The sequence below is a fragment of the Vulpes vulpes genome, unplaced genomic scaffold (assembly GCF_048418805.1).
Source record: "Vulpes vulpes isolate BD-2025 unplaced genomic scaffold, VulVul3 u000000899, whole genome shotgun sequence".
Taxonomy (NCBI): domain Eukaryota; kingdom Metazoa; phylum Chordata; class Mammalia; order Carnivora; family Canidae; genus Vulpes; species Vulpes vulpes.
This window is the reverse complement of record NW_027325780.1, coordinates 4,657,334-4,674,141: the sequence shown is the minus strand read 5'-3', so window position 1 is coordinate 4,674,141 and position 16,808 is coordinate 4,657,334. Positions and strand designations below refer to the sequence as shown.

General features: G+C 41.3%; 2 protein-coding genes across 43 annotated transcripts in view; one reads left to right on the top strand and one right to left on the bottom strand.

Moving 5' to 3' along the window:
- The window catches only part of G3BP2 (G3BP stress granule assembly factor 2), an 86,342-nt gene extending 83,066 nt beyond the window's left edge, over nt 1–3,276 (bottom strand). For 7 of the 33 annotated variants that reach the window (XM_072745486.1, XM_072745479.1, XM_072745470.1 and 4 more), the window contains exon 1: nt 3,018–3,200. The gene's annotated coding sequence lies outside the window, so the exon portion shown is untranslated. Of the gene's footprint in view, nt 1–1,808; nt 1,943–3,017 lie in introns of all 33 variants that reach the window. The other 26 variants (XM_072745483.1, XM_072745482.1, XM_072745489.1 and 23 more) reach the window with 14 other exon arrangements.
- A 68-nt stretch (nt 3,277–3,344) lies between these two features.
- Nucleotides 3,345–16,808, top strand: part of USO1 (USO1 vesicle transport factor) — a 91,537-nt gene continuing 78,073 nt past the window's right edge. For 2 of the 10 annotated variants that reach the window (XM_072745448.1, XM_072745447.1), the window contains exons 1-2: nt 3,345–3,602; nt 15,855–16,012. In XM_072745448.1, the coding sequence (XP_072601549.1) occupies nt 15,872–16,012 (141 nt within the window). In that variant the 5' untranslated portion in view covers nt 3,345–3,602; nt 15,855–15,871. Of the gene's footprint in view, nt 3,603–3,795; nt 4,196–10,536; nt 10,582–15,854; nt 16,013–16,808 lie in introns of those variants that run through there. The other 8 variants (XM_072745457.1, XM_072745453.1, XM_072745454.1 and 5 more) reach the window with 6 other exon arrangements.

The window sequence follows — 16,808 nt, the reverse complement described above, 5'->3', positions numbered from 1 at the left end:
TGTATTTCAAATACAAATTATCTCACCTTTCTAAGCAGGTAACAATACTCCACCGCACTACCATCCTTCCAACCAAAACACAATCTTGTGCAATTGTATTTCATTGCTTTGTTGAGTTTGCCACTAGAAAGTAAGAAAGGATGGGGAAAGTGGGCCACTGAAGAGACACTGAAGTAGGGGATTCTGAGGAAGCAATTTTAAAAATGAATTGCAAATTTGTTAGTTGCTTTGTTATCAGGTTTGGCTTAAAGAGAAATCACTTTTATTCACCCAAGTTAAAAAATTTTTTTACATGTATTATAAGGATTTGTGGCATTCTTATCCCAGACATTTAGATTTATGAAATTCTGAAGCATAATGGCCTAAGTCAGGTGGTCAGGATTTTTACATGTTTTCTTTTCCTTTATTTAAAGAAACGGTTTGCGAACATCTATCATATTAAAGGAATTCTACTAAATGATTAAAAGGTACAAACAGGCACAAGACATGGTCCCTGACTTTTCTCTATAAAATTAGTGAAAGTACATTCACTTGTAACTCTCTTTCTCTTAAATAACGAGTCCATTTCATGGCTATTCCTTAGTCATGATGCCTCTGCTCCTCTTTCAGACCCCAAATGAGGGACAAAGTAGCCATTGAACCCTCTGCTTCCTCTTGAGACTGGAAGTGGTGAGCAGCTCCACCCCTTGCCAGACACCAAGAGAGGCAAGACTATGAGGTCAGGGGGGCGGGGGAGGGGGGGGAGTTTGAGGGCTCTATCTTCACCTTTTCTGGACTCAACTGTCCATCCCTCCTGTCCACAGTCCTTCCTGCCAGGGGGATGCTGTTAGGGAAGAAAACAGGTCAACTGGAAGGAAAATTCATATGCTGTTACTGACCTACTCACCAGTTTAAAACAAAGCAGGGCACTTTGACCAGGTTGGTGCCTTAAAGGAATTTATTTAGCTAAAATGTCAGGCACTATTTTTGTCTGTTTGCTTTATTAGGAAAGAATACATGTAGGGATGCCTGGGTGGCTCAGCAGTTGAGCGGCTGCCTTCGGCCCAGGACGTGATCCTGGAATCTTGGGATCGATTGAGTACTGCATCAGGCTCTGTTCACGGAGCCTGCTTCTCCCTCTGCCTGTGTCTCTGCCTCTCTCTGTGTGTCTCTCATGAATAAATAAATAAGATCCCTTAAAAAAAAAAAAAAAAAGGAAAGAATCCATGTAGTAGAAATCCATGAGCCCCAATGCAGATGATGGGGATTGAGTGAGGCACAGGAGGAAGGTGAGAAGCTCATCAGGAAGGGGTGGGGCTTAGGGACTGAGTGATTCTTTACACACATTACTTGGTAATAACAATGCTGAGTGTTTATTGGTCACTTTTTTAAGGTTGCAACAAATACCCCCATGGAAAATGTCTGAATTAAATGTCAAGCGTCCGGTTTTAAAGCAGAAGACAATGCTTAGTGCACAGGATTTGGGGCAGTATGATCCCAACCATTCTCCAAGTCACCCATGCTTAATTAATACCTTGGCAGTAGGACAGGAACTTTCACTAGAGCCTCGGTGATATATGTTATCTACAATTCCACCCCAGAGATGAAAAAAGGACCCTCCTCCTCAGCAAAATATTCAAATATACACAATGTCTTCTTCATTTATCCATCAATATCATCAATATCACCTTTAATGCCAGCGCCAAAATATGAAGATACAAAAATGAATAAATAACATAGTCCTGCCCTTAAACAGTAGGCTTCACAAGCATTTATTGAGTGCTTTCCACATACTAACAACTGCAAAGTGGTAGCATAGACATAGGTACCTGAATTTCAGGGAAAGCTTTCAGATGGTGCCAGAGTTAAATCTTAAGGAATCAGTAGGAGTTTCCTTGATGAGGAGGTGGGAGGGGAAGGGCATATCCCGGCAAAATTCCAGAGTGCGTGGGGGAGGCAGGAGCTGGAAAGATAGGAGCCAGAACATAACAGGTCTGTATACCAAGCTACAGAGACTAGATTTTATTATGGAGCAGATGGACAACCACGGGAAGATTTTAAGAAGAGCACCTACACGGACAGATGTTTTGTCATTGCTAGGCTCATCCAAGGGTGACTGGACTGGAGGCTGGACTGGACAGAAGCCAGGGCCTGAGTGCAGACAAACTAGTTAGGAAGCTACTGCTATAATCTTGGTGAAAAATGATGAGAACATAAACTATGTCAAAGGCAGCAAGGATGAAGAGCATAGGACCTGTTTGAGAAATATTCTATAAATAGAAATGAAAGAGCTTGAATACTGGACAGGTGGGTGAGAAATCCAGAACATAAGATTCCTCCCAGTGTCCTCCTTCTAGCTTAGGCAATTATTTGGCTAGTGGTACTGTTGAGAGTGGTAAGGCACAAAGAAGCATATTGATTTCTCTCTTTTTTTTTTCCCCCTTTAATGTAGGCTGGGGAAGATGATGAGTTCAATTTTAAATGCTGAATTTGAGACCTGTAGGGGATCCAAGTGAAGAGGTGTATGGATCAGTAAGCTAATTGGACCCTGCGCTCAAGAAATTTACAAGGCTACTCCAGAAGCAGGTGTAGCCACCTGGGCAATCTCATTTCGAAAGGGGCAGGGCACACCATTTTGAAAAAAAAATGACATTTTTCATGTTAAAAAAAAAACACTGGAAATGCAGGGGTTGAGAAGTAATAACAAAATATTACGTAACTGGCTGCCAGAATGACACTACAGATCAATGCATCTTCTCTGATACACTATATGCAGGGTTCGATGGGTTTCAACTTCACACCACTCGAAGATAGCGGAGTACCTGGTGTTAAGATCCGGAATTCCTTTTGTAACAGGTCTGAAGAGCAAGAACTGAAAAACGCGCCCTCCGGTGGCAATGGGATGAGGGGGCTCTAGCACCCTCTTCTACCGCGACACAAAGCCCCGTAAAGAAACGCAACTTGCCGGCTCCGAAGGCCCTACGGCTCGCACCGCTGGACCGCAAGAGCAAAGGCACCCCAGGGGCCGGGGCCCTCACCTGTGACGGCGGCCGCAGCAGAGCTTCCCTCCCGGCTCCACGGCACGCGGCCCCGGTCGACCGCTGCAAGCCCTCGGCGAAGCCCGGCACCCCGCAAGCCGCAACGCGCCGCCGGAACCCCACGGCCTGGGGGCCGCGCTTCGACCGCGTGGCGGCGGGGCCGCAGGACCGACCGGCGAGGGCGGGGCAGGGGCGGGGCTCCGCCAGGGGCGGGGCCTGCGCAGGGGGCGGGCGCGGGCTCGGGCTCGGGCTCGGGCTGCGGGCCTCCTCCCGCCTCCGTTCCCCGGTCGCCTGCGCCCTTCGGCCGCCACGTAATGCCACGTCCCCGCGCACGCGCACTTGGAGCGGCGGTGGCGGCTGTTTCCGGGCTTAGGGAGCTGGAGCGGCCCCTGGGCAGGCGGCGTTGGCGGCCGTGCCGGGGGGTGCGGAGCGCGGGCCTGGGGGCCAGGCCCTGCCGAGGCCGGGGAAAGTCACCTTTTCTTTCCCGAGGGGCCTGCAGGGCCGGTGGCTGAGCGGAAGATGAATTTCCTCCGCGGTGTGATGGGGGGTCAGAGCGCCGGGCCCCAGCACACAGAAGCAGAGACGGTGAGAGGAGCGCGATGGGTCCGGGACGTGGGAAGGGTTCGGCGGGGCGGGGCGGGGCGGGCGACTCGGGCCTCGGAGGTGACTTGGTGCCGCGCCACGTGCCCCTTTGCCTCCCTTTCTCTCCTGGGGGCCCCGAGCTGGTCCTTACGGCCCGGCACCGCCCCCAGCGCGGCGTTCCGCCCCGGGTGACCGCGGCCGCGCCCCGGAGCCCTGCGGGCCCGGCGTGGAGGGTGGCCCCGCCGGGAAGGGCTCGGTCCTGGGCACGGCTGGCTCCACCGTCTGCCGTGCCGCTCGGGCCGCGCGGGCCTCGGCCGCTCTCGCCTGTCTCCACAGGCCGGCAGAACCTAAGTCCCACGCCCCCCGCCGCAGCCTGCAGGGGGTCACGGGGGACGAGGGCAGGAGGGTCTAAAACCCGGCTGTGGACGAGAGCAGGTGGCTAAGAACGACACGACGGTTGGGGGTACAAAGCCGCCTGCTCCTGCCCCCTCAGCTGGAGGAACGTCGTGCTGCCAGGTGCAGTCGGTTCAGGCCTCGTTTCTCGGGCTCCCCCAACTGTCTCTGTGCCATTCGGGAAGTACCGCTCCGACTTGCAGGTACATTTCGCGCTCAGACGGCTTTGGGACTCATCCCTGACTTTCCCTTATACTCACCCGGTTCAGAAGTCTGAACGCTTGGTGACACGATGTGCAGCGTCACGTTAAAGACCTGTTAGCCGCTGAAAACAGTATTTGGTAGTTGGTTCAGCGTTAGGTTTAAGATAGATTTATTTTGAAGTTTGGTTACTTTCTATTAGAAAGTAATGCACAAACTTAGTATGTGCATGTGACATTTTAAAAATAAGCTAATTGAGAATAATTTTAGAAATACAGGAAAGTGACAAAGCGTGACCTTATAAAGGTGAACTTTGGGTAGTAGTCATAGACATAATTGGGACGCCTGTGAACATAGATCCTACGTCCTGTGTTACTGGGATTTTGAAAGATAATAATAGCTTTCATTTGTCAAGCTCTTATCTTGAAGTAGGTACTATGCTGAGTTCCTTCTAGTGCATATTCTCCATTAATCTAACCACCCTGCCAGATAGATGATAGTATCTTCACTTTACAAATGAAGAAATGTGGTTTAGAGAGGTGAAGTAACTTGACCAGTGTCACACTACTAGTAGTAGCAAAGCCAGGATTCCAATATGGTTTCCCTTCTTAGCCGAGGTTTTCTTGCTGATGCTCACATTTTAATACTTACCTGGGAATTTTGGAAAATTATGAGTATCAAAATTAACCTCACAGATCTGAATTAGAACTGTTTAAAGCAGAAGTTGAAAGCTGATGAATCTCTTTTCCTTTATTTGAAAATTGGGAGATTTCATGTCCATGTCCATGTACACACGCACACACACACAGACATACACGACTGATATTTGGCTTCTTTCGTCTGCTTCCACATGGCTACAAGGCACCCAAGCTGCCTTGTTATAAGACTGTGCTCTCTCCAGATCACCAGAGTCACAGCCCACCTCTTCAGCTTTTGTTCATTTATTTTATTTCTGATATTTTCTGTTTGAGGCATCAAGTATAGTTTATTAGAGCTCACTTTGGATTTAGGCTTTAATTTGAATCCTTGTCTTCCACCTCTAATTTGATTGGACCTGGCAAGAGATGGATAATACCCTGTGAGTAAAGTAAGGGAACCACTTGCTTTTATGGGTGTAAATAAGGATTAAGTGAAATAAAAAATAGAGCCTGGCACTTAGTATGTGCTCAGTAAAGGGTAGTTTTTAATAAAAAATCATGTAATACATGATTTTAGAGGAAGACTATCTTTTTTTTTTTTAATAGTTGGCCTTGTCACAATGACTTCTGTAGAAAAGATGGTATATAATTGAATATAGTATTTTAAAGCTGGAAGGTCCTTTGCAGATCATCCAGGTTGAACCCCCACCCCACCTCGTTTTACAAGTCAGGAAACTGACTTGCACAAAGCACTGAAGCGACTTGCACAGTATTACAGAGCTGAGACTAGAATACTGATCTTGCCATAGTGAGTGAAACAACATAATTTTTACATTGTGATTTCTCTTTTTTCTTAAGATTTTATTTTTAGGGCAGCCCCCATGGCTCAGCGGTTTAGTGCCACCTTCAGCCCGGGGCCTGATCCTGGAGACCTGGGATCGAGTCCCACGTCTGGCTCCCTGCATGGGGCCTGCTTCTCCCTCTGCCTGTGTCTCTCTGCCTCTCTGTGTCTCTCATGAATAAATAAAAAAATAAAAAATAGTAAAAATAATAAAATAAAATAATAAAATAAAATAAAAGATTTTATTTTTATTTATTCATGTCAGACACACACAGAAAGAGGCAGAGAGACACAGGCAGAGGGAGAAGCAGGCTCCATGCAGGGAGCCTGATGCCGGGACCCGGGATCTCACCCTGAGCTGAAGGCAGAGGCTTAACTGCTGAGCCACCCAGGCATCCCTACATTGTGATTTCAAAATGAAGCTTAATTATCACTCGTGTATGTTGTTTGTGTAAAGTGAAAGGAAAGTGAGGATCCTTGTTCTTACTTCGAGGAGTATACTCAAAATTGGAAAAGTAATTTGTCTTATGAAGAGAATTAATAGTTTATTCCAAGTTACAGTATGGATAAAATGTTTCACCATCTTGTTCCATTGGGAAATATAATAGGTGAAAGGGGTCATGGGTCACTAATTTGAAAGTATTTAGGACTTCAGTAGAATGAGTGGTACAATTTTAGATATTTTAATTGGTGATTTGATCTCATCTGGATATTCCAAGTTGCTATAATTGGCAACCTCTAACTGGTACATTATTGTTTAGTATTTTATAATTTTTTTCATTTCTGTGAAATTAAATTCTTTTCGTGGTGGTTTTCCATCTTTTGTGCTTTTCTCCAGAAAGCTTCTTTGTCTAAGGTCTATGTGTCCTTTATTTTACTTTATTTTTTTATATCTTGTTTATTTATTATTAAAGATTTAAAAAATTTTTGAGTAATCTATACACCCAGCATGGGGCTTGAACTTATAACCCTGAGATCAAGAGTTGCATGCTCTAGTAACTGAGCCAGTCAGACACCCCTAAAGTCCATCAGTCCTTTAAATTTTTTTAATAAATTTATTTTTTATTGGTGTTCAATTTGTCAACATACAGAATAACACCCAGTGCTCATCCCGTCAAGTGTCCACCTCAGTGCCCGCCACCCAGTCACCCCCAACCCCCTAAATTTTTTTTTTTTGAGAGTATGTGAAAGCATGTGGTAGGTGGTGGGGGGCGTGGGGAGTGGGCAGAGGGAAAGAGAGAGAAAATCCTAAACAGTCTCCACAATAAGTGCAGAGCTTGATGTGGGCTTGATCTCAGGACCCTGAGATCATGACCTGAGATGAAATCAAGGGTCAGATGCTTAACCATCTGAGCCACCCAGGTGCCCATAACTGTCCTTTAAATCCACCCTTATTTTTCCCCTCCACCAAACTGCAGGTAATCCTTCCCCTCTGAGCAATCTTCACATTTTAACTAGATTGTGTATTTCTTAAGCTTTCTACCATTTGTATACGTTTCATTTCTTCTAGACTCTTAAATGTCTTTAAGGAAGAGTTTGTAAGTATTTTAATCTTTCTTTTTATTTTTTTTTAAGATTTTATTTATTCATGAGAGACACAGAAAGAGAGGCAGACACAGGGAGAGGGAGAAGCAGGCTCCATGCAGGGAGCCCGATGTGGGACTCGATCCCAGCACCCCAGGATCACGCTCTGAGCAGACGCTGAACTGCTGAGCCACCCAGGGATCCCCATCTTTATTTTTCCATAGTAGTAGATATTCAGTAAGTATTTGTGTGATGAATTATAGGGGCATCTGGGTGGCTCAGTTAATCATGCAGCTCTTGATTTCAGCTCAGGTCGTGATCTCAGGATCGTGAGATAGAGCCCCGCATTGGGCTCCATACTCAGTAAGGAGTCTGCCTGAAATTTTTTTTCCCCCTCTCCTTTTGCTACTCATTCTTTTTTCCCTCTTTGTCTCTAAAACGAATGAATGAATAAATTACAGTGTTATAAGAAAGAAATCCCAGATCTATAGTCATAGCAGCTCACAACTTACTAGGTGCTAAAACAGTACTTTTAATTTTATTTTTTTTAAGATTTTATTTATTTATTCATGAGAGACACACACACAGAAGCAGACACAGGCAGAGGGAGAAGCAGGCTTCATGCAGGGAGCCTGACAGAGGACTCCATCCCTGGACTCCAGGATCACACCCTGGGTGGAAGGCAGGCGCTAAACCGCTGAGCCACCCAGGGATTCATAAAACAGTACTTTTTAAAGACTCTAGGAATCAAAGTTCTAGAGTGATTGATGTCCATTTTGTCAAACTTTTTACTGAAGAGATTTTTCAACTTTACTGTGCTTTTACAGCTTTCTTGTTTTCACTTTAGTGAACTTAAGGATCTTCTAAATGTGTTAGAGTTATATTATTGACTTTCTTTGTAAAGATTTTATTTTTAAATCTATACCCAACCTGGGGCTCAAGCTTTTAACCCTGAGATCAAGAGTTGCATGCTTTACCAACTAAGCCAGCCACTTAACTTTTCATACTGTCAGTTAAGAGTAACTTTTGATATGTATTAGGATGTTCTCTAGAGACTAAGTAGTAAATACTTGTATTTGTATCATATGATAATAATTCTATAAAGTTATGAATATCTTAAGTATAGAATTTTATCCTCACTACACTGCATATTTTAGAGTCAAGTACTTTTTTTTTTAAGTTTTATTTAAGTAATGTCTACATCCATTGTGAGGCTTGAACTCATGACCCTGAGATCAAGAGTTCACATGCTCTTCCAGTTGAGCCAGCCAGGTGTCCCTTAAAGTCGAATGCTTTTAAATTTGATTTTGCTTTTCTGCTTCAGAGAAAGGCACTGATTTCTGGTGACTAGAGGCCTCCTTAGTCTGGGCATACTTTGTTGGGTGCAAATAAACACTAATTATTATTATTATTATTATTTTTTAAAGATTTTATTTATTTACTCATGAGAGACACACAGAGAGAGAGAGAGAGAGAGAGGGAAGCAGAGACACAGGCATAGGGAGAAGCAGGCTCCATGCAGGGAGCCCAGCGTGGGACTCGATCCCGGGTCTCCAGGATCAGGCCCTGGGCTGAAGGCGGCACTAAACCGCTGAGCCACCCGGCTGCCCAATAAACACTGATTATACTAAAATTCCTACTTAGTTTTTTAATGCTCATACATATTTAATTTTCCATCTACCTTTCAACTAATAACTTTTTTTTTTTTTTAAAGCTAGTTTCTTAAAAACCAAAGCATTTGATGGTAAATCATAGGGGGTTTCTTTTCTCAAGTTGTATCCAAGGCATGAAAGTTGCTTAAGTCCAGAAAAAGTGTGTGGAATTACTATACTGATAAGTTGTATTATTTATTCAATCAATCAATCAATCAATCTCCAGGTCATACCTGGAGTTTGAACTCACGACCCCATATCAGGAGTTCCATGCTGCGCTGACTGAGCCAGCCAGGTGCCCTGAAGTCATCTTTTTTTAGATCAAACTTTGATCAGCTGGCTTAAAAAGCAAAAGGGCTAACAATATAGAGACAGCTGTACTTTCTTATAATAAAAATTCTTATAAATTTAGACATAGTGTTGGTTTAGTCAAGCATATTTTATACCACTTTACTATAAATGTATAGTCCTATAGTCCAAAAGTCCTGTTTGGGTTCGAATTTCATATTCTACATTAATAACCAGGTCACTGTCTCTTGGTTCTCTTGCAATAACAGTGTCAGATAAAACCGTAATGATGATTTGTGTTTTGATCACTTCTGTATCCAACTAAAGATGTCTCACATTCTTTTAAAGTAGTATCTATTGAAAATTGCATGGCTTTTTTGAAGGTTAATATATATAGATTGTTAAGGGCAATTTTAGAATCACACATGCACCTGTCCAAGGCATGTTCCAAAAAACACGAGTGGATGTACTTAAATTTGTTCCCAAAGAAGCATGCTGTGTGATGATCAAAAACAAAACAAAAAAATCTAATATTTATACAAGGTTTATTAAGCAGCTTATAATATTTTCAAGATGGGGACTCCTGAGTGGCTCAGCAGTTGAGGATCTGCCTTTGGCTCAGGGCATGATTCTGGGGTCCCGGGATCAAGTCTCAGGTCGAGCTTTCTGCAGGGAGCCTGCTTCTCCCTCTTCCTGTGTCTCTGCCTCTCTCTCTGTGTCTGTCATGAATAAATAAATAAAATCTTAAAAAAATATATTTTCAAGATGGAGATATAAAGTAATTTGTGTTTACCAGTTTTATTTGACCAGATCCCTTTTTTCCTCAAGAAACCTTGTAGATCTGAGTGTTCTAAAGAACATAAAATAAGTTCTGGTGCTTTATGGTTTGATGGTTAATTGTAATCACTCTTGAATCTAATTATCTTTTAGGAGAGAATAGAAGTATTTCTTGTGTAAATTTGCTGATAGCAAGTACCATTTTTCTCTCCTTACATATTTACCGTCTATTATTTATACTGCATTGCTTTTTTGTCTTTTGTGGAAATTATAGAAAAGGCCTGCTTATATTTTTGTACCTCAGGCAGAAATGCTATAAACATTTTTGTATAAAAAATTATACCATTAATTTGAAAACTTTTGTCATGCTAAGATTTAGAGATACCAGCATTTGTGTTAGGTTAGTTGGTAGACAAGTTTCATAATGATGCCTTGCTTGGAAAGAATGTTCTTTTGGAAAACGGTCATTTCTTAGAGAAAATGGGGAGAATAAATGAAGTAGCATATTACCTTGGCTGACTTACTGTTAACTTTAATGGAAATAGACTGTTTTAGATTCATTGGATTTATTTTGCAAAGAGACTGGTGTTTGTAATGTTCCCATTATTATTTTTTTTTTTTAGATCATATTTAGGTCATCAAGATAAGACTGACCTTTGCTTATTTTGGTAAAATTTTCTGAGTTATTCAATTCAATTAGATTTCAATTCAATTCAATTTAGAATTCAATTTAAAATAAATTCCTAGGGATCCCTGGGTGGCGCAGCGGTTTGGCGCCTGCCTTTGGCCCAGGGCGCGATCCTGGAGACCCGGGATCGAATCCCACGTCGGGCTCCCGGTGCATGGAGCCTGCTTCTCCCTCTGCCTGTGTCTCTGCCTCTCTCTCTCTCTCTCTGTGTGACTATCATAAATAAATAAAAATTAAAAAAATAAAATAAAATAAAATAAAATAAATTCCTGGTTCTTTTTGTGTTCTAAAACACTAATATTTTTTTGTTCCATAAAACAATGTAAATGAATTGATTTTTGGTTAACATGAATTATTTTAGTCCTACAGTTGTCATGGTTGGGTAAGTTCTTTCCAGGAGAGCTATAACTATGTTTTAAGCTTCATGTAGACAGTTATATGATCAAATGTGTTGGTATTAGATGCTTGATAAATACTTATTGAATAAATGACTGAATGGTTGAATTAGATTTTTGTAATTGGCATTCCTGTTCTTCATTTTTGCATGTCAGTTAAATACTGAATACCTAAAAAAAAGTAGGGGTTTCTATTAGCAATTGTCAGGAAATACTGTGAAGTACATTATGTCAGTGTCTTTAAATTGTAAATGTACTTTCAGCATGCTAGTTTTATGTTGCTTTCCTTTTTTTTCCTTTTCAGTGGTTTTTCATTTTCCCATTCCTTATCTCATTTTTTCCTTTCCTAGTCACTCATATTCCCATTGCTTCTTTTTTGGTCTCCTTTATGTATATCTGAAGAGAATAAATGGAACTATTGGTTAATAAAGCAGATATTAAATTCACATTGTTATTGTTAGGTTGTCATTCTGATTATGCTCCATTTACCAATTGTTAGTGGGATGGTTTGTCCTTTTCAAATTTTTTTTGGTAAGTGGAATTGTAAATCTCACATGGTTATTACTGAAAACAAGGAAGAATTCTTTCTTTTTTTTAAGATCTTATTTATTTATTTATGAGACACACAGATTGAGAAAGAGAGGCAGAGACACAGGCAGAGGGAGAAGCAGGCTCCGTGTCGGGAGCCCAATGTGGGACTCGATCCCGGGACTCCAGGACCACACCCCGGGCTGAAGGCAGGTGCCAAACCGCTGAGCCATCCAGGGATCCCCTCAAGGAAGAATTCCGATACATAATCCTCTCCATGAGTTACATTGTTATACATATTATTTTATTAATTAGCTTTTTAATTTTTTCATGACACAAAATGGCAAGTAATACTAGTAAAGTTTAAGGCCCCTTGACTACCATCTTTAATTTCAGTTTCTTTCCAGAAATAACCATGATTTTTTTTTTTAAGACTTATTTATTTGAGAGAGAGCGAGTGAACTTGTGTGAGCCGGGAGTAGGGGGAGAGGGAGAGGAAATCCCAAGCAGTCTCCATGCTGAGCTGGAGCCCATCGTGGGGGTCAGTCTCACAACCGTGAGATCACGTCCTGAGCTGAGACCAAGAGTCGGACCCTCAACCAGCTGTGGCACCCAGGTGCCCTCAGAAATAACTGTGATTCTTAAGGTGATATAAATCCTTCCAGAGTTTTATGAGTAATTCTGCATTTGTACAATATAGAATTATATATTTGTATGAACTTATTTATCTTTTTTCATAAATGATATACTATTTATAGTGTTTTGCAGCTTATTTTTTCATTGATATGTCTTAGAGATCTTTGCATATTAAAAGTCACTTTAAAAAAAAAGATTTTATTTATTCATTCATGAGAGACACGGGGGGGGGGGGGGGGGGGGGCGGGTAGGAGGCAGAGACACAGGCAGAGGGAGAATCAGGTTTCATGCAGGGAGCCGACATGACTCTCAATCCTGGGTCTCCAGGATCACACCCTGGGCTGAAGGCGGCGCTAAACTGCTGAGCCACCTGGGCTGCCCAACATAGTCACTTTATTAGAATTATTTAAAATATCAGATTTTCAGTTACTTTGTTAACTACACTATACTCAGACTATAAAAGCATCTTGATAATGGAATACATGTCTAATTCATCATTGTATTTCTCTCAGAGCACCTAATATTTAGCATAATGTAAATTAATTGAAGTTTTTGAGTTTTTCCTTATTACCATTTTCTGGTCCTTCTAAATAAAACTAACTCTGGGTTAAATTTTATTCAAATATGTTTTTTACTCTTTGAACTGTTTTTTTTTTTGGGGGGGGGGTGGGGGGAACACCTGGATGACTCAGTCAATTGTCTGCCTTCAGCTCAGGTCATGATCACAGGGTTCTGGGATGAGCTCCACCCCGGGCTCCCTGCTCAGCAGAGAGCCTGCTTCTCCCCTTCTCTCTGCTGCTCTTCCTCCTTATGCTTGTGCATTTTCTCTCTCTCTCTCTCTGTCTCTCCCAAATACATATCTTAAAAACAAAAAACCTGTTTTTTGTTACTAATTGGTATTCTGTTGTTTAATGCAAAAGTCAAACTCAAATCCCAAAGGTGTCAGTTGGATAACATTGTTCAATCCAGCAGGTCAGGTTAGAAGAGAGCAGGGCTCTGGCTGAAACTGGAGCCTGCATATCCTGACTTGACAGTGTAGATGGAGCTCAATTCCAACCAGTAGGCCTCCAGAAATGTAGGCTCAGAGAGCCAATTTAATGTAATGGCTAAGCACTCAAACTGCATGGCTTTGAATTCCATCCAACCACTTACTAGTTTTGTGGACTTGGATTTACCTACTGTGCCTCTGTTTCTTACATCTAAAATTGTATAATAGGGGCACCTGGGTGGCTCAGCTGGTTAAGTGTCAGCCTTTAGTTCAAGTCATCTCAGTGTCCTGGGATCAAGCCCAGAGTCCTGGGATTGAGTCCCACGTTGGGTTCCCTGCTCAGCAGGGAACCTGCTTCTCCCTCTCCTTCTGCCCCTCCCTGCACTTTTTGTTCTCTCTCTCTCCCTCTCTCTCTCTCAAATAAATAAAAATTTTGGAAAAAAATATGAATAATAATAATGTCTATTATATAGGATTTTGTGTAGATTAAATAAATTTAAAAGTTTATAGATCTTTAGAACCAACTGGCACATACTAAGTGCTGTGTATTGCCGTATTTTAACAATTCTGAGATGCACATTAGCATACAAACATCTCTGAAATCAGATTGCATCATGCAATTATAATTGGCAATATTTCTTTTTCCTTGGTGTTACATTAAAAAATGGTGGATCTTGGGACACCTGGCTGGCTCAATCAATAGAGTACATGACTCTCAACCTGGGGTTTGTGAGTTCAAGCCCCACATTGGGCATAGAGATTATTTAAAAAAATGATGGATCTTATAATTGATGGCTTCTTAAATTGTGTGAAATACAGTATTAGCTGTTTAGCTATCAGGCTAATTTTCTTCAAGAAAAGGTGGAAATCTGAATTTTTATATGAAATCTTTCAATTTTGAAATGTTGGCTTAAAAATTATTTTAAACATCATATAGGCCAAATAGATTTTTCAAATAGCATACCAAACAAATACATTATTACTTACTAGGTAAAATTGAGTATTTTTAACTTATTCTAAGTTTTGAGTCTTAAGTATCTAGTTTATTTTTCATCTTGCAGGTGATGAAAAGGACTTAGATTATATTTAGGGTTCAGTCAATCCTTGTTATTCATGGATTCCATATTTGCAAGTTCATCTATGTGCTGAAATTTAACTATTTTATTTAATTTATGTAACTTCAAAATTAATACATGTAGCACTTTCAGGTCATTTGTGGACATGAGTAGGGCAGTGAAAATTTTAAGTCACCTGATGTGTATATCCCTAATTGAGGTCAAACGAGGTATTCTGCCTTTTTGTTTCAACTCTTATATTAAACTAGCGTCCTTTTCACAGTCTATTTAGTGTTGTGTTTCTTGCACTTTTGTGCTTTTTGTTTGTGATTTCACTGTTAAAAATGACCCTCAGTATAATGCTGAAGCTCTGTCTCGTGTTCTTAAGCACAAGAAGGCTGTGATGTTCTCACAGAGAAAATGTGTGTGTTAGATAAGCTTCCTTCAAGCATGAGTAAAGTGCTGGTAGCTAGCTGTGAGTTCACTGTTAATGAATCAAGGACATATATTGAAAAAGATGTCTTTAAAGAAATACACATAAAACAAGGTTATGTATTGGATTGATTGAGGAAAATGTGACCACAGGCTCATAGGAACCCAGCCCTTGTATTTCTCTTAAATGCAAAGGTTCAGTATCTGCTAATTCATCGTTCTTAGTCACTTACAGAACATAGAACTACCATGAATAACAAGAATCAACTGTATTTGGAAAGTAGAAGAACAGTAAGTCATCAGGTGCTATGATGGAGCACATAATAAAATAAAAGCTAGGTCTAATATATTCTGGAAATTTTTTTATTTTTTTATTTTTATATTTTTTAAAGATTTTATTTATTCATGAGAGATACACAGAGAGAGAGGCAGAGACAAAGGCAGAGGGAGAAGTAGGCTCCCTCCAGGGAGCCTGATGTAGGACTCAATCCCAGGATCATGACCTGAGCCAGATGCTTAACCACTGAGCCACCCAGGTGTCCCTGGAAATTTCTTTAAATTTTTACTGTTTATTTACTGAAGCAATAGTGAAAACATGCTTATTATAAATAATTCATATCAGTATGTATTCTAAAATTGCCTCTTCCTTCTTCCCTTCATAGTCTCTTTTCCCATTACTGGAGGGTAATCACTAGTGAAGTTTGGCATCCAAACTTCCAGAATGTTTTCTTTGCAATTACCAGTATGTTCATTATACAAATGAGTTTCTTTTTTAAGATATTTGGTTTTTTAAAAAATGTTCTTTATTTATTAGAGCAAGCATGCACAAGCAGGAGGAACAGCAGAGGGAGAAGCAGGCTCTCTGCTGAGCAGGGAGCACGGGGTGGGGCTCCATCCTAGGACCCTGAGATCGTGACCTGAACCAAAGGCAGACGCTTAACCAACTGAGCCACCCAGGCACCCGATATTTGGTTTTTTAAAAAATTTAATAGAGGTGCCTTGGCGTCTCTGTCAGTTAAGTGGCTGACTCGGTTTTGGCTCCTGTCATGATCTGAGGGTCCTTGAGCCCTAGGTCAGACTCTGTGCTCAGTGGGGAGTCTACTTGAGATCCTCTCTGTCTCCCTGTGCCCCCCCCCCCATAGGTAAATAAATCTTTTAGAAAATGTAATGGTAGGTATTAGGACCTTTCTTTTATTTCTTTTTCTATCTTTCTTTCAAGATTTTATTTATTTATTCATGAGAGACACAGAGAGAGGCAGAGACACAGGCAGAGGGAGCAGCAGGCTCCCTGCAAGGAACCTGATGTGGGACTCGATGCCAGGACCTCAGGATCACGCCCTGAGCAGAAGGCAGATGCTCAGCCACCCAGGTGTCCGGGTATTAGGATTTTTCTATTCACTAATTAGTAAACATAGATTTTTTCCCCACACAATTTTAAAAATTTTATAAATTTCTTTGTTTGAAGCAAATGGGCTAAAGTATCTTCTTTTGTTGTTACCAGTTTTCTGTTCTGTGACCTTAACATGTCTTGGCTATATTTATATCTCTCTACTCAGGCAGTGAAATTCAGGAAGGTTACTTGTTTCAAGGGTATAGAATGGTCACCTGAAATGTGCCTTGGTAGTCTGCTGAGATAATACTGTTTTGGTAAAAAACCTAGTGACAAACATTTCTGACGTTTTTTTTTTTTTTAAGACTTTATTTATTTATTCATGAGAGAGACACAGAGAGAGAGGCAGAGATACAGGCAGAGGGAGGCTCCATGCAGGGAGCCTGATGTAGAACTTGATCCTGGGACTCCAGGATCACTCCCTGGGCCAAGGGCAGATACTCAATCACTGAGCCACGCAGGCATCCATATTTCTGACTTTTTAACAAAGTAGACTGGATTAATTTCTTTTGTATTGTACGTCACTCTTTAGATCAATAATTACAGCAAAATGTTAATTTTTAGATAAGAAGATGGTATTATAATATGTGGGATTTAAACCTTTTACTTCCTTTCCAGCTCTCCCATCATGTTGATGAGAGTGTTGCATAGTACTCAGACAAGAGTTTGTGACTTCAAACCCAGTTAATTTATGAATTTTGCTTCAAACTACAAGTTGGCTTCTTTGGTTGGTTTCTGAGATAGTGAGTTGGTAGTAACAAAGTCCCTCACCTCAGGATCCCA